Genomic DNA, 26512 nt, shown 5'->3' on the forward strand with positions numbered 1-26512 from the left:
GGTGGGAGGGGTGTTTGGTTTTGTACAAAGGCATTTGGTAGATGTAAAATGTCTTTGATGGTGCTCCCAGCTTTTGTCCAACCACCTGTGTGAGAAATGCAGGGATTTGTTGATTGGCAGATCTGCCTCTCCTCCCCCCTCAGAAAAAAGTCATCTCCTTGATGAAATTGATTTGTCAGTTTGTTCCAGTCTAATGGTGTGATAGCCCAGCAGCTTTCAGTATGTTGAATAGTTAAAACCTGCTTTTGAGGTCAGTGTCAGCCACTCTGACCCCTGTGAACTGTCACCTGAGTCAGAATTGCAGGGATTAGGCCTTTGATATTGTGATGGCTTCGCCTATCAATTGACTTTTTCATTACTGAAGATGTTGGGCCTTTTGTTTCCCTTCTTAGTATGTAACCAAGCAAACCCCTAAGTAGAAGGAGCATTTGTTCTCCTTCTCTCTTTCTGCGAGTAATAGAAGTACACATCTTTTGTGAAGTGTACCTAATTAAACACAGAAGAAATGAAAAAAAATGGAAAATACAGCACTATTGCAAGAGGCTTTGTGCTGAGCAGCACCACAATTTCTGGCTGATTGTAGCTAAGGCCAATTTGTAAGACCAGCAGCTAACAAAATGTTGTATCTGGGAAGGCGAGGTGTCAGATTAGAAGTTACCAAACCCTTTCTGCCTTCGAGCCTTCTAAGCCTCTGTGTGTGTTACATTTCAGCACAAGGATTATTTGAAGTCTGTAGTTCAGGCCACTTAATTCTCACTGTGTTTCGCAACATACCTGTTGCTTTGGTGTAGTCTCTAGATACTGAGCTGTTCAGTTTGGTTACCTTCTGTGTCTGTCTTGGACACACACACACACCCCCAGGCAGTATAGTTGTTTGTTTGCTTGCTCCCAGACAGTTTATTTATGTATTTGTTTGCTTGCTCCCAGTTTATTTCTTTCTTTCATTGTTTGCTTGCTTGCTCCCAGTGTATTTATTTACTTGTTTTTATTTATTTACTTGTTTGTTTGCTTGCTTGGTCCCAGACAGTTTCTTTAGATGCAGAACACAACTTTTATCTTCGGATCAAACAGTTGCTACTGTAGCTCGGTGTTAGGCTCCCTGCCTTCTCCCTGCCTTTACTTGTTAGGATATCCTGAGTTATTGCTTGCTTGGTTAAAATGGGTAAATTAAAGCATATGATAGGTATGGAATAGTTGATTCCTGCTGTATCAGGGGAAATTAGTCTAATTGCACGTGGCAGTTTTATTTGCTCGTGATGTAATGTGAAATGAGGTCCTGCCTCCCCCGCCAAAGCCCCAGCCAATTAATAAACCTTTTAAGCTCTTTGTCACAGGCCACCGTGGAGGTCTGCAGAGAAGGACTTTAATCCAATAAACATTTCATTTAGATCATGAAAAGAAAGCATGAGGAGAAGCTCCTGCAAGAGAGGGTGTTACCAGCAATTCTAGCCACGAAGAGATGTGAGGAATTTGCCAAATTAACCGAGAGGCCTTCATATTTAACACAGAAACGTGTCAAAAACACCCCCCCCAAAGCATAGAATAATTTGATTTGAGTTGAACCTGACATTGTTAACATTCTGAGAAGCCAGGACTGTGCTCTTCAAAGACTTTTGCTGGGGAGTTGGATGGACAGGGCAAGGGGAGGTTGTGAGAAACCCAGATAGCGACTAAGACTGGCCGAAGCTGGTGGGAAGGATAATAAAAAAAGAGGAATAGATAATTAGGTGTAATTAGTGTGTATGAATTGTTGTCTCCCTGCCCTTGGCTTGAATAAATTTCAGAGGGGAGGGAAAGGAAAAAAAAAAAAGAGAGAGAGAAAAAAACCCCAAACTAACCCTAGTGGTGCAAACTCTTTGATGTGAGAAGAGTCATTGTGGCTTGGCAGCATAAAGGCAGTGTTTTATACTTCTTACATAATGGTGGTGGTACAGAAAGAGTGAATGGAGCCCTCACCCCCCAGCCTGCTTTACAGCAAGGACTTTTGGATTCCCTTGAAACAAAACCCAGCAGAAGTTTTCAGTGGTTGGTAATGAGGCAGCAGCCCTCATCAGAGCGAAACCTAAGCCATCTTTTAGCCTTTGTTTAGATCTTAATCACTATTTTTATTATTATTATTATTAATCATCATCATTCTGGGAAATCCAGCTTTGTAAATCAAGGCTACTTTTTGTGTTTGGTTGGTTGGTTGGGTGGGTTTTTCTCTTTCTCCTGCCTGCCAACAGTTCTGGCAGGAGCAAAGGCTAATACCGGGCAAAGAAATAACAAATCAGACATTAAAAGGAAAAACACCAGGGGGAAAAAAGAAAAAGCAAGAAATCTAAACAAGTAACTTCATCTAGGATACCATTCCAGCAAACTCCCTGCATTAGGGGTGACTCTGACCCTTAGCTTGTGAAAGATCACGTTAGAAAGTCAGGGTGAACTCTTGGCATTTGCTTTTCACACACCACCCCAGTTTGTGTAGCAGGAGACCGAAAGTTGCACTCACTGCTGGGTGTTCAGCAGAACAGAATGGTAGGCAGTGGGTTGTGGGGTGGGTTTGGTTTGCGTGGGGTTTGGGTGTGGGGGGTTTGTTGGTATTTTCTCTGCAAGGAGGATTTTTCCTCCTTTTTTTCCCCTCTTTTTTCCCCTCTGTTTTTTCGCCTCCCTTTTTTCCCTCCTCTTTTTGCCTCCTTTTTTTTTTTTTCTCCTTTTTTTCCTCCTTTTTTTTTTTCTCCTTTTTTTCCTCCTTTTTTTTTCTCCTTTTTTCCTCCTTTTTTTTTCTCCTTTTTTTTCCTCTTTTTTTCCCTCCTTTTTTCTCCTTTTTTCCCTCCTTTTTTTCTCCTTTTTTTCTCCTTTTTTCCCTCCTTTTTTCTCCTTTTTTCCCTCCTTTTTTCTCCTTTTTTCCCTCCTTTTTTCCTCCTTTTTTTCTCCTTTTTTCCCCTCCTTTTTTCCCTCCTTTTTTTCTCCTTTTTTTCTCTTTTTTTCCCTCCTTTTTTCTCCTTTTTTCCCTCCTTTTTTTCTCCTTTTTTCCTCCTTTTTTCCCTCCTTTTTTCCCTCCTTTTTTCCCTCCTTTTTTCCCTCCTTTTTTCCCTCCTTTTTTCCCTCCTTTTTTCCCTCCTTTTTTCCCTCCTTTTTTCCCTCCTTTTTTCCCTCCTTTTTTCCCTCCTTTTTTCCCTCCTTTTTTCCCTCCTTTTTTCCCTCCTTTTTTCCCTCCTTTTTTCCCTCCTTTTTTCCCTCCTTTTTTCCCTCCTTTTTTCCCTCCTTTTTTCCCTCCTTTTTTCCCTCCTTTTTTCCCTCCTTTTTTCCCTCCTTTTTTTCTCCTTTTTTCCCTCCTTTTTTTCTCCTTTTTTCCCTCTTTTTCTTCCTTTCTCTTTTCCCTGAGCAACATGTCCCAGTGTTCCACCACCCTTATGGTGCAGAACTTGTTCCTAACATCCAATCTAAATCTGCTCTTCTCTCATTTCAAACCATTGCCCCTCATGCTGTCATCCCAGGCCTTTGCAGCCTTCTTGTAGCCCCCTTCAGGTACTGGCAGGCTGCTGTTAGGTCTCCCTGGAGCCTTCTCTTCTCCAAGCTGACCACCCCCAGCCCCCTCAGCTTGTCTTCATAGCAGAGGTGCTCCATCCCCCTGATCAATTTCATGGTCCTCCTCTGGACAAGAAGTGTCTAAGGCTATTGTAGCAATTTCCCATATTTCATTATTGCAGCTGATGAAGAATATGAGGGAAAAGACTATAAAAAAACAACCCGCCCCCCCCAAAAAAGAGAGTAGTTAACCCCTTAGAGCATTTTGTAGAACAAACAGCCTTTTGTGCTTGAAGCTGATTCAAGCTGTGAAAGGCAACACCTGAATATCATGCAAGGCTAAGTAATTATGCCTGATTGTAAGGTGGTGGTGGGCTTTTTTTTTTCCCCCCAGGTATAGGTCACAGAAAATTCAGTTAGGGTAGAGCATGCACAAAGCTAAGAAATACACAGATTGTTCTGTTGTAAGGTTGTGTGTAAAAATTATTTACACTTAATACTTGCAGAAAGGTGAGAAAGGTTGATGAAGTGATATTTAGTTTTGCTTTACTATTCACTGCGTGTCAGAATGTAATTATGACTGATTCATGGAACTGTCTCAGCAATGAACCATCTTTATTAAAATGCTGATCAAGACAAGAGCTGCCAGTAATAAAGAATAGAACATTTTAGTCTTGCTGCTTTTAAATGATTGCTAATTACCCCACAGGTCATGTATGGTGCTTGTGAGGATTCATTGACATTTTCTTTAAAGTCTACTGTTTCAGCAACACACGAACAGGGAGACAAAAACTGTCTGCACACCCAGCAGCACTTGGACCACATTTTTAATGCATCACCAAATAATTTTGTTCCCATGAAGCAGTGTATCAGAAAGTTAGGAGTGTTACAAACTTGATTACTTTACCCTCTCTTTGTACCAATTTTAAACATAGATGAAAGGAGCAGAGCCCTCTGAATGTCCTCCACCTGTACCATGCTTGCTTGTGACCAGTGATCTGGTTGGTCTCCTTTTAGAGCTGCATAGGACGGGAAACACAGCTCTTAACTTTGGACACCTCTCTCAGCAGGCTGCAGACAGACCTGCCCAGTTCTTGAGTTCCAGTTGCACCAGTTTCGTGCTCTGAAACATGCTGGTGATTGTCACTTGCTGATAACTTTCTGAGAGTACCCCACAGTTTAAACCTGTGGCTGTGCTTTGTGGGGCAGAAAGAATTTTTTTCATGGCACACTGGTTTTGCTTGACAGGAACAGGTTGCACAGGGAGGTGGTGGAAGCCCCAGCCCTTAAGGTTTTTAAGGGCAAGCTGGATATGGCTCTGAGCAACCTGCTCTAATGTGAGGGGTGCCTGCCTATGGCAGGGGGGTTGGAACTAGAGGATCCTTGAGGTCACTTCCAAGCCTGACAATTCTATGATTCTGTGATTCTTGTTCTACCACAATTATGAATCACTGGGGAATCTTTGAGGCCACATGGTATCAATTTGTGTCACTTGGATGAAAAAACCTTTCCTTGAAATTGCTGAATTAAAGTGTTCATAGATTCATAAAATGGTTTGGGTTGGAAGGGACCTTGAAAGTTACCTAGTTCCAGCCCCGCTGCCATGGGCAGGGACACCTTCCACTAGCCCAGGCTGCTCAAGGCCTCATCCAATCTGGCCTTGAACACCTCCAGGGAAGGGGCATCCACAACCTCCCTGGGCAACCTCTTCCACCCTCACTGAAAATAATTTCTTTCTAATTGTAAGGAAGAAGAAACAATGTTCTGGTTGATAATACTGTATGGAGTCAATGAAAAACACAAGAGGTTAAGTCTGGGGAACTCTGTACCTGAGAAACTCTGTTCCTGGCTGAGGATTCTCACCATGTGTCTGCATGATTATAGAATGGTTTGGGTTGGAAGAGACTTCCAAAGGTCATCTGGTGCAACACCCTCCAGTGAGCAGGGACATCCTCCACTAGATCAGGTTGCTCAGAGCCTCATTGAGCCTGACCTTGAGTATCTCCAGGGATGGAGCTTCCACTAACTCCCTGGGTAATCCATTGCAGTGTTCCACTACCCTCATGGGTTGACTTATGTTGGTCTTCAGTAAAGTTAAGAGATAGCTTCTCACCTGCATGTTCAAGGGTCAGGAGCAGATCACAATATTTGAGCTCACATGGTATTTGGTAGAGTGTTTAATGTGGATAGCAAGGCCACCTATTAGCATTTCAGGGGGGGTTGTGGCACATGGAAAACACAGCTCTTGAGAACTTGCAGGTTATCCAGTTAACTCTGCCTGCCTTTTGAAATCCTCTGAATCCTCTTTTCCTCCACTTAGCAATCTGTCATGTTGTGTGCTTTAATTTCTTCTGCAGCTGAGTATTTTAATAGCCACCATTCTTGATTGTGGCAACAAAGGAATATTAGAGGTGCTTACAGGAAGGGGGGGGGGAAATCCTATTAGTCTATAATTAATAACTTTATACAGTAGGTATAAGAATGGGATGAGAATCTGATTTTCTCTATTCTGTCTGGAGGTTGTTAAGTGTTCTGCCTCTAGCTGAGCCTTGAGGCTTTGTCTTTTGTGGTGGGCTTTTTCCCCCCCTCCCTTCTGGAATGAAGAGTTCCTCTGCCACTTCAGTGGGAATGGGAGCCTGATCGTGCTTTATTTGTAACTTAACTAATTGCATTTTCAATTCTGTAATTGTATTTGTTCTTTGTATACATAAATACACAAATGACTTCAAAATACATTGCATGACTGATTAATTTCATGCATTGGAATTGAATAGGGCAAGGCAGACTTGAAATGTCTCAGTGGAACAGAGAATCTGTTGGAAACGGTAGATGGTTCCACGAGGACAGCCCAGACTAACTGGAGCTTAAATGTGGAGTATTTATTTCCAAAGAAAGGCAGAAGTTTAGCCCAAGCAGATGAAATTTTAAAGTTGAGATCTCCATTTTAATAACTGGGAACCAGTAGTTACAGTCCTGGCTTTGGCAATTAAGTGCTAACAATCTGAGCACTCCAGTTAGTCCTTTGGCTGTTGATTAGGATTCCGTGGTGGTGATTAGTGAGTGTGAGGGTGCAATCACATCTGTGGAGTTTAATCAGCCCAGTGCTGGGGAAGTTAGTCCAAAGATGGGGAGAGAAAGTAGAAATTCTCTGTGTGTTCTTAGAATCAGAATGGTCTGGGCTGGAAGGGACCTCCAAAGGTCATCCAGTCCAACCTCCCTGCAGTTGGCAGGAACATCCCCAACTAGACCAGGCTGCCCAGGGCCTCACCTTGAATATTTCCCACCTCCCTGGGCAGCCTGTTCCAGTGTTCCACTAGGTTTTTCCCTGGGTTACTAAAAGATGGAGGGTAAGAAGTAGAGAAGCCTACCTTCTCCTTCCCCTGTCCCCCTCTGAAACCTGCAGGGTTTCTAAATGCCACTGCTGATTTTCTGCTTCTGTGAGGCAGGAGCATTGTCTTGTTGATACCAGTGCAATCATTTGTAGCTTAAAAGAGGCCAAAAAGCCATAAATAAGCTTTTGAGCACAGACCAGCTTTTCTTAACTGATGTCACTAATGATAGTGATTTCCTCTGAACACTCATAATACTAATTATTGTGAAGGGGAAAAAAGGAAAGGAATCAGAAGAAATGCATCTTCAGAGCTACACTGGTAGTGTTTCCATGGACAGTTCTAACCTCCCAAACTCACTCCCTGCAGTGTTAGGTCTCAGACTCACAAAGGACTGGCAGCACAGCCAAACAGAACATTGGGCAGGAAGATGGGGATAAAATACCGGGCAGGAAGATGTGGGTAAAACACTGGGCAGAAAGATGTTGAATGGGCAAAATGTTTATTAGGCAGAAAGATGTTCAACAGCAGGGCCTGGCAAAGGAAAGCCAAGTACAGCAGCTTTGCTGGGAAATTCAGGAATCTTCCCTCTGGCCTTGACTGCCAGACTGATGCTTGGAAGAAAAGCTTAAACATCCTCCCTCCCTCCCTTGTGCATATTATTACATGCCTCTGGAACTTTTTTCTTCTGCTCTGTTATTCTCTTTCTTTGTAAGCTTTCATGAAAAGAAAGGGAATAGATTATAATAATATTGTAGCACCCATGCTATTGTGTTTGCAGTAGCCTTAGCCCAAGATAATGATTTGATTAGCATGGCTTTTTCACTTACCAGAATTAAAGACACATGGATTTTCCTGGGATTCTCTGGTTCCAGGATGGTTTTCTTTTCACTACCTTCCTCTTCATTTTTTTTTCCCAGCTGTATATCTTTGTGGAAATGTGGGAGGATCAAAATAGTTAAGTGAACCTTCAGAAATAGCCAAGGGCAGAAAATGAGTGCTGTGAGTCAGCACAGTCACTCCTGCAGATATCTGTAAGCTAAGCATTTGTTCCAGAGGGCCTTTGTTCAGAGAATCACACCGAATCACAGAATGTTAGGGGCTGGAAGGGACCTTGAAAGCTCCTCCAGTCCAACCCCCCCTGTCAGAGCAGCATCACCTAGAGCAGATCACACAGGAGGCATCCAGGTGGGTCTTGACTGTCTCCAGAGAGGGAGACTCCACAACCCCCCTGGGCAGCCAGTCCCAGTGTTCCTTAAATCACTGATGATAGTTGTTCTGAAATGTAGGGCAGTTGTTTGTTTCCCCCCCTGCTGCAATATAGTGGCTATAAATGAGATTGGACATTGCCAGTGTTGGTACTTGAATGGCCCCAAGGAGGCTATGAAAAATTGGACCCTGAAAATGTGAGATGCTTAACCAGAGTATTATGATAAACTAATAATTCATGGTGCAGTGAAGAAGCAGAGTAATTTAGTGGGGTGCTGAGCAATCCAAGGGATTGTCATGGTGTGGAATTCTACAGAGCCAAGTTTTATTGCTGTAATTAAATTGCTGATAGAGGTATGTTTGCTAAAATATTAAACACCTTCTCTTCCCTTTCCTTTACAGCTTCTATAGCTTCTAATGTATGTAATACCCATAAGTTGTGGATGTTGCTGGTAGTAATAAGAGATAAGCAGAGCTATTCCCTTTGCCAGAGGGTGTAAAATCTTCATCTAGCTGAGGTTAGTGAGAATTTCCCTCTCAGCCTCAGGCCTTGAATCAAAAGAATACCCTACCCTTTAGCACAGCTGGCTCTCAGTTTTCTAATAGAGGCAATCATTGGAACTACTCAGACTTGGAATCATAGAGGTTGTTTAAAGGGGAAAAGGGGAAAATAAAAAGATCCTTTTCTGAGTGATTTTGGACATAATGAAACAAACTCTCTGTGCTACAAAGCTTTGTTTATGACCCTTTATTCTTCAGTCTGTTTTGTGGCGAGGCAAAATATATGTTGTTCATATATTTGATGTCAGACTAATAAAATGTGTAATCTTCTGAGCAGAAGGGGAAAGTAAAATTGGTTTCAGCTAGAGAGCAGAAGTAGTTTCAGCTGCCTCTGTTGTTAGAACTCGACTGTGGTCTCTTAAACTTTCATTGCTCCTCATTTTCTGTTTCCTCTAAATGTGTGTTCTGTAACGTGAAAATCATTATCTTCACACACTCCCCCAGCAAAGCACTATTCAGAGCAAGCAACAGCCACTCTCATTTCGTTCCCCCATGCTTCCAGTCTGTATTCAATTTCTAGTGGATGGCCTTTGGGGAAATGGTTACTTTTTGTTGGGCTGTTGGGGCTGTGTGAATGACTTCCATCGTATTTCTTTGCTTCGTTAATTGTAAAGGAGACTTTGATTTTGTGGTTCTGAATTCCAGGTTTGCAGCTCTTGTTCAGGCTGATGGTTTAGCACAGCAGTCTGGCTTCTCTCTAGCACAGCTTGAGGAGAGTTATTCTTTTTCTCTCTCTTTTTTTTTGTGTCTCTGTAGAAGTACTGCAGCGTAGTCCAGCTTGATTCTGGAATAGACTACAGGAAACGAGTGCTTCCTGCTGCTGGAAAACTCTACTACCTGTAAGTTTATCTTATGATATGGTATTTACCCTTTTGTTTTAACTCCCCTTCTTCTTAGCCAATAATTCCCTAGCCAATGGGGAATGAAAAATGTACAGCAGAATTAGCAGAGTGTGACTTTTCCTTTCTATGCCTTCTGGTCCAGCAAACCGCCTTCCATTATGCCCTGAGATTAACTTCATTAAACTACATTTCCAGTATCCACACAGAGCATCATTTCTAATGGGTGCCTGAATAAAAACTAATTAGATTTTCTTTTTTTTGGGGGGTGGGGGGGGAGGTGTGGTGTTTGGAGAACTGAAGTGACAGATGGTTAGAAAGTAATGAATATCCTCTTGTAAGAGATTGCACAATTCTCTTCTAATGGAAGAGCATCCTTATTGTATTTAAGTAATTAAGTATTTATAGAAATCCACTGACAAGGATTCATTTAATGTTGGGTGTTTCCAGTGCTGTGGATTTAAACCAGAAAAATAAACTCAAAACCACCCCCACCCCCCCTCCTGTTTTGACAGATTGTTTCTGTTTACCAGGACAAAATTTGTTCAGCACTTTATTTGCAAATAAGGGCATGTAAAAATCTGTTCCCAGTTGTGCAGCATTTATCTGCCTGCGAGAAACAGGCTTTAAAACACTTTGAAACCTTTGCATTGTGGCTTTTCTCTCTCGTATTTTCTCTTATATTACCATTTAATCAGTGCCCACCTGAGTAAGGCAGTACAACAGTAGCTTAAAATGTGATTTGTAACCTATTGGATCTTTCGGCTCAGCATGCAATATTGATTTTGAAGTCATGGTTCCATTAAGGAAGGTGCAGTGTTGATGTGGCAGGTGTTTGGAATGGAGTCTGCTTGTATCACTTGATAATAAAAGTAAGGAATTGGGGTGGTTTGCGTGGCAGGAGGAGTGCAGCTTGGTAGAATTGTAACAGGTAACTCACTCTGCTTCTGGAAGGAGACAGAATTTAAATGGGAACCAGATCAAATGCAGATTCTGTGTCTCCAGATAGAGTGTGACTGTATGAACTCAAGAGACCTGACCCCTTTTCTATATTCTGGCCTGACTCTGCTTGAAGTTCTGTGCTGTCTGCTCAGAAGTGCTGTTTGCAGCCACCACTCTCACCTCAGCAGTGCTCATCGTGGCTCCTTTCTGATGCCTGTGTGTAGCTGTCCTTGCCTGTGGCCTGTGCCCATTCCACTCTGTGACTTTGTTTGGTATCTGTGGAGAACACCTACCATTCTCTTTCCCTGCTGCCCATGCTCTAAAGAAAGGAAGAGCACATGTGTGCTTACAGCAGGTAGTAGGCTGGACATAATGCCTGTGTCTAAGCTCTCAGAGGAGAAGAAATAGGAGCATCCCTAACATCCTGTGATCTCTGACTCAGGAGTAGTGCCCAGCCAAAGTATTTCATGGTGTTCTGCGGTAAAACTTGAGATAAGTGAGTGGCAGAGATTGTTGAGAAGTCAGTTTCCTGTTCTTTCAGTGGGGGATTCATAGAATGGGTTGGATTGGAAAGGACTTTAAAGTTCCAACCCCCCTGGCATTGCCAGGGACATCTTCCACTAGACCAGGTTGCTCGAGGCTTAAAGGATGTTGATTACCTCTAGAACTTACTGTGGTGGGGTTTTTCTCCTCCCAGTTCTTTGTATCTGCAAGGTTTGCTCTTGTTAAGCTTGAGCTAAAAAGCAGTCATTTCAGTTCTGCTCTTCAGATTTCTGAGGAGTTTGAGGCCTGATGAAGAGGACAGGAACTGTGGTATGCTGATCAGCACTTACCCTTCACAGGAAGTGTAGAACTGTGTGAAATGATGCAACTGGAGTCTTAAAAAGTAAACTTTTCACCCCAGATGGGATTGTACAAACTTCAGTGAACCATTCAGGATCCTAATTCTAGTTTGGCCTCTACCATAGCATTAATTTACTGTTCTCAGCTTTTAAACTAGCTGGGGGGGGGGGGGGGGGGAACCCCAAACCAGCAAACAGCTGGAAATGTTCTCTTAGCTTCATGAAGAATGAAGCACAGAAAGGCTGGCCCTCTGACCCATTCACTCCCAGAAGATACCCTCTGAGCAGACTGATTTTTTTAATTCTTGTTGCCACCAGAAGATGAATATAAACTTTACTCCAGCTCTCAGCACAGGTAGTTTGCCTTTTCACTAGCTGTGGTTTGCCTTTCCCCAAATGGCACTGGGGACAGAGGGAGGGAAACTGATGGCTCCGGTAATACCACGCAGGTATGTGGGATGTTGTGCTTTCATTTTGCAACAGTCAGTTGTCTTGATTTCCACACCTCCCACTCCCCCAGGAAGATGCTGCAATATTTAATTTCACAAACTCTCCCCTCAGAAATTTCCAGGGATACTCCTTGAGGTGCTTGACTGCCTTGCCTTGTCTGTTTGCTCTTATTTTGCATGCAAGATAGAGGCAGAAGCCTTTTTTCCCTCATTGTGTACACATAGTGTTAATGGATCTGCTCAGCCTGTATTGCCTCATTACTGGAAACAGCTCCAAACACAGAAGTCTTTCAGTGTATGCAAATAAGGCAGAATCATCTACCTGAGAGTTAATATTCTCTACTTTTAAGTGTATTCTAAATCTAATGTTTGTATTTAGAGCATAACATCCTGTTCTCTCTCTCTCTCTCTTTTTTTTTTGATGGGCAAAAAGCTAAGCAGGCTCAGGCAGCTGTTTGATGTTGGCTTCAAGTGTTATTAATTTCATATTCTATTATTCTTTTCACTGTAGCACAAGTGAAGCTGATGTGGAGGCTGTCATGGATAAGTTGTTTGATGAGCTGGCTCAGAAACAAAATGATTGTACGTAAGTTAATTTCTCTTGAAAGAGAATACATTTAGAACACAATGCCCAATCTCCACTGACCAATTAATAAGTTCCATTGCTGTATATGGGTTGATGCCACACTCAAGTGGCAGTCATTGTATCAGCATTTTGTCTAATTTATGTGTTGAATCATGTGCTATTATTCATCAAGCTATGCATTTCCTATCTGTAAGAGATGAATTTTATAGTAATTATCCAGAGAAGATTGAGTCTTTGTTCATGTTCCCATAGTAACTAGACCAAGGATTCTAAAAGTGCAAGGCAGAGAGCTGAGGCTGAATAAAGCATGTGGAACCATTGCAGACTCCACGTTTGAAGAGCTGTGTGACAGAGTGAGTACCCAAGCCCAATCCACAGTAGTTCACACTCAGACTTTTCACAGCTTAAAAAGAGGGGGGAAACAAAAGCTGCAACACAAAAACTCACTATTTAAAATGGGAGGGGGGAAAAACCCAAGCCTGAAACAGGAAAAGTCACTCTTTGAAAAGGAAGTAAAAGCTGAAGCAGGAAAAGTCACTCTTTGAAAAGGAAGCAAAATCTGAAGCAGGAAAAGTCACTATTTGAAAGGGAAGTAAAAGCTGAAGCAGGACAAGTCACTATGTGAAAAGGAAGTAAAATCTGAAGCAGGAAAAATCACTCTTTGAAAAGGAAAAAAGTATCTGAAAGACAAAACCTCACTATTTAAAATGGGAAAAAAACCCACCTGAAACATGAAAAGTCACTATTTGTAAAGGAAATAAAATCTGAAAGATAAAAAGTCATTATTTAAAAAGGAAAATAACATCTGAAACACAAAACCTCACTATTTAAAAAGGAGGAGGAAAAAAAAATCTGAGCCATGAAAACTCTCTGTTTAAAAGGGGAAAAAAATCTGAAACTAAACCTCACTATTTACACAGAAAAAAAAATTCTGAAACATGAATACAGAATTAACCAGGTTGGAAAAGACCTTCAAGATCAAGTCCAACCTATCACCCAGCACCATCTAATCAACTAAACCATGGCACCAAGTGCCTCAGCCAGGCTCTTCTTAAACACCTCCAGGGATGGTGACTCCACACCTCCCTGGGCAGCACTTTCTGGTGGCCAATCTCTCCTTCTGTGAAGAACTTATTCCTAACATCCAGTTTAAACCTACCCTGGCACAACTTGAGACTGTGTCCTCTTGTTCTGTTGGTGGTTGCCTGGGAGAAGAGACCAACCCCCACCTGGCTACAGCCTCCCTTCAGGTAGTTGTAGAGAGCAAGAAGGTCTCCCCTGAGCATCTTCTTCTCCAGGCTAAAAAACCCCAGCTCCCTCAGCCTCTCCTCACAGGGCTGTGCTCCAGACCCCTCCCCAGCTTTGTTGCCCTTCTCTGGACACCTTCCAGCAACTCAAAATCCTTCCTAAACTGAGGGGCCCAGACCTGGACACAGGACTCAAGGTGTGGCCTAACCAGTGCTGAGTACAGGGGCACAATGACCTCCCTGCTCCTGCTGGCCACACTATGAAGCCACTGCTTAAAAAGCAAACAAAAATCTGAGCCATTAAAAGTCACTTATCTGAAAAGAAGAAAAACCTGAAGCATGAAAAGTCAGTGTCTGAAAGGGACATAAATATCTGAGACATGAAAACTCTCTATTTAAAAAGAAAAAAGGCACCTGAAGCAGAACCTCACTGGGCCGGTAGCACATTCAGCTCAGGGTGCTGATTGATGATATTGATATGCTATTATATTGGTTTGATTATAGCGTCATGCTGCCAACAAACACTTTGGAAAGTCTTTAGCCCAGGGAATGCTTCATGTACTTCAATGAGATAATAAAATTGCCAAATGGTAGGTAAGTTGACAGGCATCATGAGGTGCTTAAGAACAAGAAAGTGGGAGGCTGAGAAAGATGTACTGCAAAGGAAGATCCACAGAAGAGAACACTTGATTGTAAAATCTCAATGTCACAAACTAGCAGCCATGAAAACTTAAGTCTTGCTGCCCCCAGCAGAGTGCTTTCCTTTCTCTTCATTTACACATCCAGGTCAGTGTTGATTATGCCTTAGAATAACCACCCTCTGCCAGCTCTCTCCCTTGACTTCCCATTTAAAATTTGCTTTGAGGGTTGGCAGTTGTGACAGTTTGGCTTGAACCTTGAGCTGCTTTAAATAGCTTAGACCACGATGTGATCTTCCAGGGTCCTAAGGGGGTAAGGGGACAAAGTCTTCCTCCCAGGACTGTCTTTCAAAGTCTTCCTCTCACTTGTGGATAGCAGCTGCTGCCCTCTGCTGGGAGCACAGCTTTGTCGTGTGCTCAAAACGGCACATTTTAGCCTTTGCCTTGTAAAGGTTGAGTAACTTTGCTTCGTGGATCCCAGCATCTCCTCATTAGGTAGTTAAATAATCATCCAACTGCCAAGTGCCAATGGGCATTGTGACTGAACCTGATACATCTATTAACCTGGGGTTTGTGGAGGGCTAAGCTAAAGAACAGGCATGTTAAATGGTAAAGGTTTGATACAGAAGTGCATGGAAGTTGATGAACAACCTGGGAAGGGTTGTCCTTCCACACAAGCATTTGGAAAGGCCATAAAAAGACTGGGCATGAACACCTCCAGGGAGGGGGCATCCATTACCTCCCAGGGCAACCTGTTCCAGTGTCTCACCACCCTCACTGTCAAGAATGTCTTCCTAATCTCCAGTCTAAATCCGCCCTCCTCAAGCTTCAATCCATTCCATCTCATTCTGTCACTACAAAGCCCTTGTAAAAAGTCCTTTCCCAGGTTTCTTGTGGCTGCTTTAAGGTCTCCCTTGGAGTCTTCTCTTCTCCAGGCTGAACATCCCCAACTCCCTCAGCCTGTCATGATAGGGGAGGTTCTCCAGCCCTCTGATCTTCTTCATGGCCTCCTCTGGATCTGTTCTAGCAGTTCCATGTCCCTCTTATGCTGGGGGCACCAGAACCGGATGCAGTGTTCCACTTCTGTTCCTTTCTTGAACTCCAGTTCTGTTCCCTTCCTGAACTGTGATCTTGAAACATGACCTCAGTGCTCCATTTTTTTTCAGTGATAAGAGTGTGGCTTCTTTGAAAACAACAGAAAGAGCTCTGTAGTCTTTTATTACTGCTTAATGTTTTAAGTTGTAAATATTGCCTGTTTTCAAACTGTGTTTTGGTTTTGGGAAGTGCTGGAGCAACTGCACTAAATTGTAGTTATTGTCAATCACTGCTCTTCAGGATGTTGTTAGAACTGGCCCTGGAATATCTTCCAATATCAAGGCAAATAAATGTTGTGAGATGAAATAATCCATGTAAAGCATTCTGTGTTCTTCAGACAACCTCTGAAAGATGAGCTGCTTTGTCACTGATGAGTCAAGAAAGAAGAAGGATGCTTTATGCTTTAATTAAAGGGAATATATAATAGAAACACTAACTCTGAAAACAGTCCACAGGGAGCTCCAAAGGATAAACATCCTACTTGAGCTGAGCTGATGATAGCTGGAAATGCATTAAGTAGACAGAGAAACAAAACCCAGTGAAGGTGAGAACTCAGTCAAGCAGGCTGAAGTGGAGCAAACACTTTGTCAGGAGGCTAGCCCAGGCTACTGGTAATGCTTTTTGCATTAGTGTGATGCCTAGAAAATGCTGACTCCTGCCATCAGAGTTAATGACCAAACTCTACAACAGTTTTACCTTACACACACACACGGGCAGGGAAAAAAATGGCCGAGGAAAGAGCCTTCTCCTGTTAATATTTAGGTGTGTTTTAAGAAAGAATGAATCGCAGGCTGTGAAAGAACTGGTAAGGAGTGGTAAGTGGCAATTGTTATGTTAATATGGGCTGGCTCTGAAGCTGAGTTGTGATGGATGATTGGTGAAGCAAACAAGACCAGACAGTCCCAGCCCCACACACCAAACCAAGCAGTTATTTTTAGAAGGACCAGTTTAATCAGGCTAAACTTTTAATAAGAGGATTACATATATATGTAGCAATATTAGGAGGATTTGTAGCTTCATTAGCAACTTCAGAGGAAGTAATGCCTTCATGTATGCTACTGCCTGAAATGAAATACTTTCTGTGAATGGGTGAAGCTCAGAAAATGAATTTCAGCCCTGAAGGTTTATAGGGAGAACAGTGCTAAGTGTCTGAAATCATTTGGCACTGCTCCTGGTACCTAGGCTGAGCTTGGCAGTCAGGACTCAGCCAATACTTGCTGTGAGGTGAGGAGAAAGGGTCTGCAGGCAATACTGAAAAGTTTGTGCCCCTCAGTGGAGCTTCTGTACAGCCAGAATCTCTGGCAGTAGTGCCACCTGGCCCTCAACCCATTTTCCTTGTGGATGGTTAAGGTATACAAAATAGACACTGATAAGTTCTTACTAGAGAGTTTGGTTTCATCATTGCAGGTGAAACTATGAACAGAGGAACAGCTGCAGATTTGTATCTTTGTCTGTTTCATCTTACTTGTAGTACTTAGGACCTGAGATTTCCACCCCCCCTCCCCAGTTTGGCTTAGCCTTGGGTGAACTAAATGCAGATCAGTTGAGGAGTTAGTAACTAGGATATGCCTTTGTGTTTGCAAATGCTGCTGTGGGAAAGCACCCTTAGAGCTGCTCAAATGACTTATGCTTTAGGTTGACCTCTGCTCTGTGGATTATGGTTTAAGTAATTACTTTGAGGTTGTCAGGATGCAGAAGAGCCACTTCTTAAACTCTGGAACACCACACCTGTATATACCTGTGCAGACAGGGGCAAACAGGCATTCCTGAGGCAAGATAGGAGATGGTGACCTGAGGCTGGCCCTGCTCACTGCAGCAGGGTTGGACTAGATGACCTTTAGAGGTGCCGTCCAATCTGGGTGATTCTGTGGTAAGAAGAAAGAAAACCAAGAAGATAATTAGCCTTCACACCCTCTCTTCTGTAGCTGCAGCAGTTCAGGATGCAGTGTTTAGGAATCATCCTGTCCTGGGTTTCCCTTTCTTACAGTTTGTTTTGTTTCAGCCTCTTGGGGCCAGCGACTACCTGGAGCTATCGAAGCACTTTGACACAGTCTTTGTCCGCGACATCCCGCTTCTCACGATGGCCAAAAGGACACAAGCTCGTCGCTTCATTACTCTCATTGACACCTTCTATGAGCACAAGGTGAGAGCCAAGCCTCTCCCATAGGTATTGGATTGGGAGCTCTAAACCCTGGCTGGTACTATGGGTTTGAAGTGAGGCTTTCTGTAGTGGTCATCTGGAAAACAGAAGCAGAATGAGCTAGAAACATCATCCCAGCTTCACATAAAAGGCCACATTGCAGCAAAGGCAATTGAGCAGGTATTTTTGAATGATTATTTCAGAGAGAATTAAGCATGGCCATAAATTGAAGCCTGAGCCCATTTTCCTCTCTTGAATAGGGATGTTATTTCTTTCCTAACCCGAGGTAGCCACAGAGGTAAATCTGTGACAGCAGTGCTGATCAGGGGAAGGGAAAACACCTGTGAAAAACCAAAGTGGTTGTGATTTGAGATTTGCTTTTGATAAAACCTGTGTTTGATCCCTTTTCTGTAAAGCCCAACTGATGCTGCTGTTCCCTGCTTCCCTCCCCTCAGGTGCGCATCATTTGTTCTGCAGTGACTCCTCTCCAAAGCCTGTTCCTGGTAGAACATGGCAGTGGTGAGCTGGAGGACAACAGAGTGTTGATGGATGATTTGGACCTGAGCCAGGTACATGATAGTATCATCCTCTCCCTTTTGTAAGGAAATTGGTTTTGGTCTCATCATGACAGCAGCGTTTCAGGAAGAGGAATCAAGTGAGCATTGAACTGGTGATTTGCTGCTTTTTCTGCAGAGAGCTGTTGCTCTCATCCTTGCAAGGCCTGCTCTTTAGTCATAGCCAAAGGAAAGGCCACAATATAGAGAGCCATTTGGATTGTTAATCATGATAGCTGCTCAGTCATACTGGAAAATACTGATTTAAGTTTAGCCCCTACATTGAAACTACAGAAATAAAAGATGGTCTGTTCTACCTCTTCCTAGGCTGTTTAGGTCCATGTTAGAATCACAGAATGGTTTGGGTTGGAAGGGACCTTCAAGATCATCTAGTTCCAACCACCCTGCAATGGACAGGGACACCTCCCACTAGACCAGGTTGCTCAAGGCCTCACCAACCTGGCCTTGAACACCTCCACAACCTCCCTGGGCAACCTGTTCCAGGGTCTCACTACCCTCAGTGGAAAGAATTTCTTCCTGATACCCAATCTAAATCTGCCCTCCTCAACTTCAATCCTTTGCCCCTTGTCCTGTCACTGCAAACCCTTCTCAGAAGTCCCTCCCCAGCTCTTCTGTAGCCCCCCTCAGGTACTGGAAGGGTGTTCTAAGTTCTCCCTGGACCTCCTACAGACCCTCACAAACAGAACTGTTTTGGATGTTGCTTATCCTGCTTTTCCTTTTCCCTGTAACCTGGTTAATGACTTTTAAAATTACTTTTCTAACCCAGTATGCAGTTAGTCAACAGAGAAGCGAATAGAGATGGTTAAGCTGTTGGTTTAAAGCCAAGTGATGGTTTTGCTGTGCTCCTTCACAGGGCTGCCTAGCTGGAGTAGGTGGCTTTGGTTTATTTCTGGATGTTAGCTTTAATTGTTGTGGTGCTGCCTTAAATTGTCAAAAGGCTGTAAAGCACCCAGCCTCAGGAGTTAGGCAGGATGCACTCCAGCACAGCTGCATCTCTCACAGGTCTGTGGCACTCTTCTTGTGTGTTAATGTAGGATTCTGCCAAAGGACTCTCCATGTTTACAGGAGAAGAGGAGATCTTTGCCTTTCAGCGGACTCTCTCACGCCTGACAGAAATGCAGACTGAACAGTACTGGAAAGATGGGGACAGAAGCAGGAAGAGCTCTGATTAGAAGTCAAATAAAATCACCAAGAAGTGAAACTACAGAACTGGGAAACTTTTCTCTTTTTGCACAACTGAAATACTACTACTAATAATTGCACTTTATCACCTGGACCACGTTTTCTGCCTTTGCCTGTGGTTTTTGTGCTCAGGACCTGAGGACTTAGTTGCTTTTCTGTCCCACTGGTGTATGGACATGTGAAATTTTGCCTTTGTTTTCTTTTCTGTAAAATACAGCTTTGTTGTTCAGTGGGATCAGACCTTTTCTGGAGAATGGGTCTAGGGACAAAAATGAACAAACTGTGCAAGGTTGCCAGCAGGTTTAGAAGGCCAGGTGAAGAGGGCACTTTGTGGTTCACACACTGCTGCTGTCACCTGCAATGCAGCCTGCACTAGAGAAAGCAGCAGATGCTTTCTGTGTGAATCTCCTGGCATTGTAAAGGTCCCTGCTAGAGTCCTGGAACTCCTGCACAGTGTATTCCAAGGGATTTTCCTCCTTATTTTCTGTGTGTAGCCATCTGCTGACTTTTAGGCTTCAAGAGTGTTTTGTACTCAGGCTGTTGCTCAGACTGATTCATTGAAAACTGGCAGCTCAAGCCATGAGAAAACCCCGAGGAGGAGCTTGGAGGTACTTCAAACCACACAGGATTAAGATCTAAGTAATCATGGATGGGAAGAGCAACTCTGATAAGGCAGGGTGTGCTGTAACAGAGTACTAACTTTCAAACCTATTAGCCCTAAATGTTCTGTTTCTTGCAAGCCTGGATATGCTGCCTCTGCACCAGGGATGTATCTCTACCCTGAATCTGCTCAGGCTTCATCTGAGCATGGACTCCAGCCATCCCACAAAGAGGAGGACAACTCTGTCCAGTCAGACCTGTCAGTAAGAGAATCAAGATCCAGGAGTTTTCTTTCTGCAGTCACCTGGATCTGAAGAATCCCAGTGCCTCAGTTTCCCTGTGGATAAAATGGGAATTGTTACTTTCTTGTTTGCCAACGCTGGAGTGCTGCCAGCCTTCACTCATTAATATTCTAAGATGCTTGGTGAGGCTCTGGGATGAAAATACTTCAGTAAAGTAGGTAAACAGTGCAAGAAAAAAAACCAAATTAGCTGCTGAGAAGTGGATTAGTTTCCCTGTTTGGGTTTCAGAGTGAATGCCATCAGCTAAACACCACGTGCCTCTTTGTAGTGATGATTTTTCTTTTGAGCTATGCATCTGTTTTAAATAAAGCCCCAGCCCTGAGGTTTGTGATTAAACCCTTAAGCAGTTCAGGTAGTTGTTCCTACACCTGTAGTGACAAATGTCCTTTCTGATTCATTGCAGCCTCAGCTCCTGTGCTCGTGACCTGCAGTGGCTTTGTAAATCCTGTTGGGATTTTCCTTCTATGCTGAGAACTTTGTAAAGAGAGGTGATTTTGAGGCTGATATGTAAAAAACCCAACTCTTGCTAAATCTCTGAGAAGAATGGCTTTTGTAATAAAAATGAATCCAGATTTTCTAAACCTCTCAGCTGTTACCCACACAACTCAAGGTATGTGTTCTCAAGAGGTAGGCCTTGGCTTAATTGCTTCTTCAGACTGGGGTTTTGATTTTCACCTCTGTCTCCAGAAGGCAAACCCAGACAGCACTGGTCATTGGTGGGCACTTGGCTGCCTGGATGAGCCAGAGCACCACAGGTCATTGCCCTGCACAAGGCTCAGCTTGCCAGAAGGGTCCTCCTCCAGAGGCAGTCTGGACTTGTCCTCCATGCTTACTGCTCCTAGCAGCCCGAATTTGGGGGTTTGAAACCATTTTTTCCACCTCTTTGACTCTTGTCTCCAGCAACTTGAGGGTGAAGTGCTCCAGCCCAGTGCAAACCACGACTGAAGTGCTCCTTTTTTCTCTTCATCTGGGATTGCTAGTGCTGAAGATCTGCTTTTGCTGTCAGCCAGGTAGTTCTGCAGTTAGGTGTGACAGGTTTTACACAGCCTGGGAAATTGCCCCTAGGAAGTCATTAGCTGATACTTAGGCAGGCAGAGAGGTCTCTGCACTGCTGGTTTGGGAGGCTCTGAGGGTCACTGCAGCACCCCAGTGCAGGTGCCCTCATGTAGTACCTCTTAGTGCTGAGAATAGGAGAGCAAGGCTGCAGCAGGACGCTTCTCCATGGATGCTGGTGGCAGATGGTCAGTTCTTGCTGGCAGCTGGCCAGCAGTGTTCTACAGTTGAGGCATGAGGAACCAGTGGGGTGACATTTTTCAGTGGAAGTGAAATTTTGGGGCTGCTTTTGTACCTTCTACTGCAAACATTTCTGCCTCCCCATTCCTTGAACACTCATCATATTGAGTATCAAGTTGGGACCAATTTGCTTTCAGCAGTGGAGCATCCAGTGTTTGAGAAGAGCATCCAGAAAAATTCTTACTGTCCTGTGAGTAATTCACACAGGTCTGTGAAGCAGGAGGCTGTGTTGTGGCCAATGGCTGCATGCACTGTTCCTCATGGAAGCTCTGGCTCCTTCTCCAGACTGATTGCAGTTCTGGGTTTGGGTTTGCTTGGCTTTTTTCATTTTTCCCCCCAGCATCCTGCAGCAGTGAGCCATCAGGGTCTAACTAGGAATTTTGCTCAGAAAAAAAGAGGTCCCTTTCCATGCTTCACTGCCTCTTGCAAAACACTTGAAGAGCAGATGCAGCCAGTCTGCTGTTTCTGGTTTGTTTGTCCAGTGGATGCTTCTCTCACATCCTCCTGCTCCATTCCCTCTCAGAGATAAGCGATCCCCAACATCTCTTGTCAGGAAAGAGTGCTGCTTGTCTTGGGATACTTCCTCTTTCTCTGTGGTTCTGCAGCCTCATTTCTGACGTGGGAGCATAGGTTTGTGTGTTGCAGATGGAATGGAATAGAATAGAATGGAATGGAATGGAATAGAATGGAATAGAAAAGACTGGAATGGAATAGACTGGAATGGAATAGACTGGAATGGAATGGGAATGGAATGGGAATGGAATAGGAATGGAATAGGAATGGAATAGAATAGAATAGAATAGAATAGAATAGAATAGAATAGAATAGAATAGAATAGAATAGAATAGAATAGAATAGAATAGACGAGACCAGACCAGGTTGGAAGAGACCTTCAAGATCATTGCGTCCAACCTATCATCCAACACCACCTAATCAACTAAACCAGTTGTAGTTTTCCTGCTGCTTGGCTTTGGGCCTCGAGAGCCCTGGCACCTGTGAAACGTGGGATGTGGGGCCTGGGGTGCATCTGTGTCCCTGCAGAATGGAAGAAGTTTATGACCCTTGGGTTGGGGCAGTGCTTCCATTTACCTTTCTGTCCACCAAGGAGGAGGACTTGCAGTTGGCAGTCCCTTGCGTGAGAGCAGAGGGAGGATGGAGCAGATGGAGGATGCAGGCCACTTGCTCCCTCTCCAGCCTTCTGCATTCTCCACATATTTGTAAAACAACTTTTGTTTTAAACTGAATTGGATTCTAAGAGTGCCATTAAAATACAGAAATGCTTCTCACTGACCTATTACTCTGCATTCATGTTGGTAAAATGTTGGATGAGTTTCCACAGTCCTCCCGCCAGTTCTTTGTCAGGGTGAAGGGTTTACTTGGCTCTGTTCAGCCACTCTCTAGCTGGAATTGTTCATTTCAATCGTTGCAAACATCCACTCTTTTTCCAGTGTGAATCCTATAGTCCCACATTCAAGTACTGCTGCCAGTGCAAAGACTTCACATTCTTTGAGTGCAATCACACTGTGTCAGTCCAAAGCCAAATTGCAAACACTTATCCACAATTTCCCTTACTCAGCTTTGAGCTCATTTATGGTTTTTTTCCCCCAGCAGGCAACAATAGGCCATAAAAGTATAGGGAAAGGTTACCAGAAAGGCTTCATCAATTGGCTGATCAATTCCTTCACAAGCTGTGGTATAATTCTACCACATCCTCCTCTTGCAAGAAGCAAAACCTTTCCTTCTGTTACTTCAGATATTTTTAGCCGGCAGTTCTGCAGTGTCACAGTAATTAAGAGCCATCACGGGCGCTGAAAGATGAAGCACGGAACAAAAGAGCAAGTGATTGTTTGAGCTGAAGTTAACTGAACCAGGGAAGGTAAGCTGGCTGGCGGGAAGAGAAAAGCCTTCTGTGTGTCCTCCAGTCTCTGACAATTAGCAAAGCCAAACACACTTGGTTAACTTTCTCTGCCTACGGTGATGGATATGTTCAGGTCACAGCATGACGTGTAGGGTGGGGAGGTTTCTCCTGCAGGCTTGCTCGGAGCCTCCCTGCTAGCCGAGGTGGGATGTGCCCAGCAGAGCCTCCCTGCTAGCCGAGGTAGGATGTGCCCAGCAGAGCCTCCCTGCTAGCCGAGGTGGGATGTGCCCAGCAGAGCCTCCCTGCTAGCCGAGGTGGGATGTGCCCAGCAGAGCCTCCCTGCTAGCCGAGGTAGGATGTGCCCAGCAGAGCCTCCCTGCTAGCCGAGGTAGGATGTGCCCAGCAGAGCCTCCCTGCTAGCCGAGGTGGGATGTGCCCAGCAGAGCCTCCCTGCTAGCTGAGGTGGGATGTGCCCAGCAGAGCCTCCCTGTTAGCCGAGGTGGGATGTGCCCAGCAGAGCCTCCCTGCTAGCCGAGGTTCAGGCACGCTGCAAGCAGCTACCTAAGTTAGCCGGGCTGTGTGGGGAGGGGAGTTTATTGAAACCAGAGGCGCAGGACGAGTCTCCTCCAGTTGTGGTTGATACCTTGTGAAAAGTAACGTTCCAGAGGCCAGTGGAGAGAGGAGCAATTACTGTCCAGCAAAATTACAATCTGAATGGGCTGCCGTTTGCAGAGCCGCGCTGGGACGGCGTCATCGCCATAGAGACTTCGGCGAGTGAGACAGAGAGGGCTTCCAGCAGCAAGAGCGGCGAATGGGAAAGGTTAGACTGGGTGCAAAGCCCATTCAGTCAGGCAGCTGCCAGTTGAGCCTCTTTGCCAAGCAGATTGTAGGAAATGCTGATTAAAATGTCCACTGAACACACCAGGCAAATTAAATTTCAGTCACAGCCGCCTGGCCGGGCTCAGTGGGAAGATGGCTCCAGTGCTGGCTGCACCTGGGTGCTCTCTCCCCCCCTGCAGCCTCTCCCACGGGCACTTGTGCCCTGCTCACAAGTACAGCAGGGATGCTGTGGCAGTCTAAGGACAGAGGTGAGGTTTGTGGGGAGAGGTGGTAGTGGCTGGTTTAATAAAGGATGTCTGTGGGGATAAATCATGGCAGATGTCAGTCCAGGCCAGGGAGCAGTGTCCCTCCCCAGCCCAGCTTTGCCACTTCTCCCAGGGCACAGGCTGGGTAGATGAGGGCTGCTGCCACATTCACCTCACTCTAAGTGGGCTGGCACCGTTTTGTCCCACTCACCCCACTCATGGTGCTGACATTATCAACAGGACTGGTCTCTTTGAACGTGTTTCCTGTCAGCTCTTTCCCCTCCAAACAGCCTGTGATGGACAGCTGAAGATGATCCTTTGGGGCAGAATGGGTGGTGACACAGCCAAAACCCCAACACAAACCAGGAGACAGGACTGAACTTGGGAGAGATCTGCTCAGGGCTTCCCTCCCATCATCTCTTCAGCAGCTTAGACAAGCTCCTGAAATCCCTAAAGCAGCCTATTGGTCCTCAGCTTTGGTTTGCACATCCAGGTGCATCTCCAGTCCCAGTAATGCCTCTCCTTGAGTGGCTGTTCTTAGCTCCTTCCCATGCCACCAATCCCTGGTCCTTTCATCTGTGCTAAGGGAAGGTTTGACATCTTCCATGTCTGTCACTTGTCTTGGAAGAACACTTTGCTCAGGCAGCAAAGCCTCAGTGCTGTGCCCCTCTTCAACAGCTCAGCTTGGGACAGTTGCTTTTGCAGTCTTGCCTGGCTTTGAGACAAAACAATAAACCCACTTGGTGGTTTCCCACCTACTTGTAGTTTCCAAGGGCACTACCACACCTTCACAGGCTGTGGCTGAGAAAAGGAGGTCACCCTTAGGTACAAAAACTGATCTATTCATGAGAGCAGTGAGGTTTGTCTTGCAGTGTAAGGGTGACCATGCAACAGGTCATAGCTTGTTCCATCCATGGAATGTTTGCCATATGGAATAATTCTGTTATTTTTCTTCAGAACACAAATTATGTCCTCTTGGTGGTGAAGATAATAATTGGTGCTTGGGTCTGACTGCAGTTCTGTTCCTTTATGATTTCTCAATGCTCAGCTCTTTGAAACTCAGACTGACTTCATCCTCTGCTCTCAGAGCACCTGAAGATGGTGCTCCCACATCAAGACATCTGCTCCAGCCATGATCTGTCATTGTCTGCTTAGGCTTCCCCGGGGCCTTGGTTATTTGTTTTCCTAATGGCTAGCACCAAGCTGCTGCAGCAGTGTCTGTGTATGTAGAGATGTGTACTCAAGGACCTGGGAATGGCTGTTGCAGCCCTTGTGGCCTGTAACTGCTCCCACAGCCACGGGTTAAGGCTTGTTTAATGGCTGCCAATCTGTCAGTTCTTGAACAACGTAGGAAATCAGTTACTGACATCATGGAGAAATGATCTGAGTGGATCAGAGCAGCCCATGCTTGAGGACACCTCCATCTGCTAAGGTTGACCCTAATAATTGACAGTCTTACCCAGTGCCCCAGAGGTGCCGTATAAGGCACAAGGCTGAAGGTTAAATAGCTTCTGTGCATCAGCTGTGCTCATTACCCCAGTCTGCCTGGGACGGCCCTCCTGGAGCCACAGCAGCTTGCTAATTGATTGTTCTCGGTTTATGGTCTTTCAGGGGTCCCCTGTACCATCACAAAGCTGTGCCCTTGTCCTTGCCAGATTGCCTTTTCCTGTTCAGCCTCAGAACTAGAGTCCCCTCGCTGAAGAGGGACCTGCCTGCTTGCCCTCGGTCAGCTGTATGCTGCTGCTCAGGCACCCTCCCTTTTTCTCTTCCCCCAGCCTCACTCCTTCATCTTAGCTCTTCCTTCTGTAAAACTCAAAGACTCCACAGCCAGCTGCCTCTTCTTTAACCATCTATCACCACAGCTTAGCATCCAGGCAGCCCTGTAGGTCTCCTCTGCTTGGTCTGAGGTTTATTTAACCTCCAGCTTTCCAAAATGAGCTGGTGATGACGAATCAAAGGCTAAAAAGGGACTTAGTGTGGAAGAGGAAGAAGGTTTGCACATTCAACTGGCAAACCACCTGCCTCTTGATTGATCAGCTGCTACAGCTGGGAAGAAAGCAACACCTTTCTGGGCTAAGAACACCTTTGCCAGCTCATTTGGAGATGAAGCCAACTGAGCTGTTAATGCCACATGCTCCTGCCTAAGTTCCAAGGGAGAAATGAGCCTCAGTCCTTTGGTCAGAAGCCTCCTGTGTACTTGGGCACCTGGCTGGAGATGAAGGTAGGTCTG

The 26512-nt window shown here is 44.7% G+C and overlaps 1 protein-coding gene across 1 annotated transcript in view; it reads left to right on the forward strand.

The window, feature by feature from the left end:
• AFG1L (AFG1 like ATPase) overlaps positions 1 to 22614 on the forward strand; it is a 46300-nt gene extending 23686 nt beyond the window's left edge. The window contains exons 8-13 of the mRNA XM_068160488.1: positions 9366 to 9448; positions 12193 to 12263; positions 12520 to 12620; positions 17250 to 17390; positions 17843 to 17956; positions 18997 to 22614. Of these exons, the coding sequence (XP_068016589.1) occupies positions 9366 to 9448; positions 12193 to 12263; positions 12520 to 12620; positions 17250 to 17390; positions 17843 to 17956; positions 18997 to 19134 (648 nt within the window). The 3' untranslated portion in view covers positions 19135 to 22614. The remainder of the gene's footprint in view (positions 1 to 9365; positions 9449 to 12192; positions 12264 to 12519; positions 12621 to 17249; positions 17391 to 17842; positions 17957 to 18996) is intronic.
• The last annotated feature ends 3898 nt before the right edge of the window (positions 22615 to 26512 follow it).

The sequence above is a fragment of the Melanerpes formicivorus genome, unplaced genomic scaffold (genome assembly GCF_026170545.1).
Source record: "Melanerpes formicivorus ecotype bairdi unplaced genomic scaffold, bMelFor1.0.p_v2 SCAF_50, whole genome shotgun sequence".
Taxonomy (NCBI): Eukaryota; Metazoa; Chordata; class Aves; order Piciformes; family Picidae; genus Melanerpes; species Melanerpes formicivorus.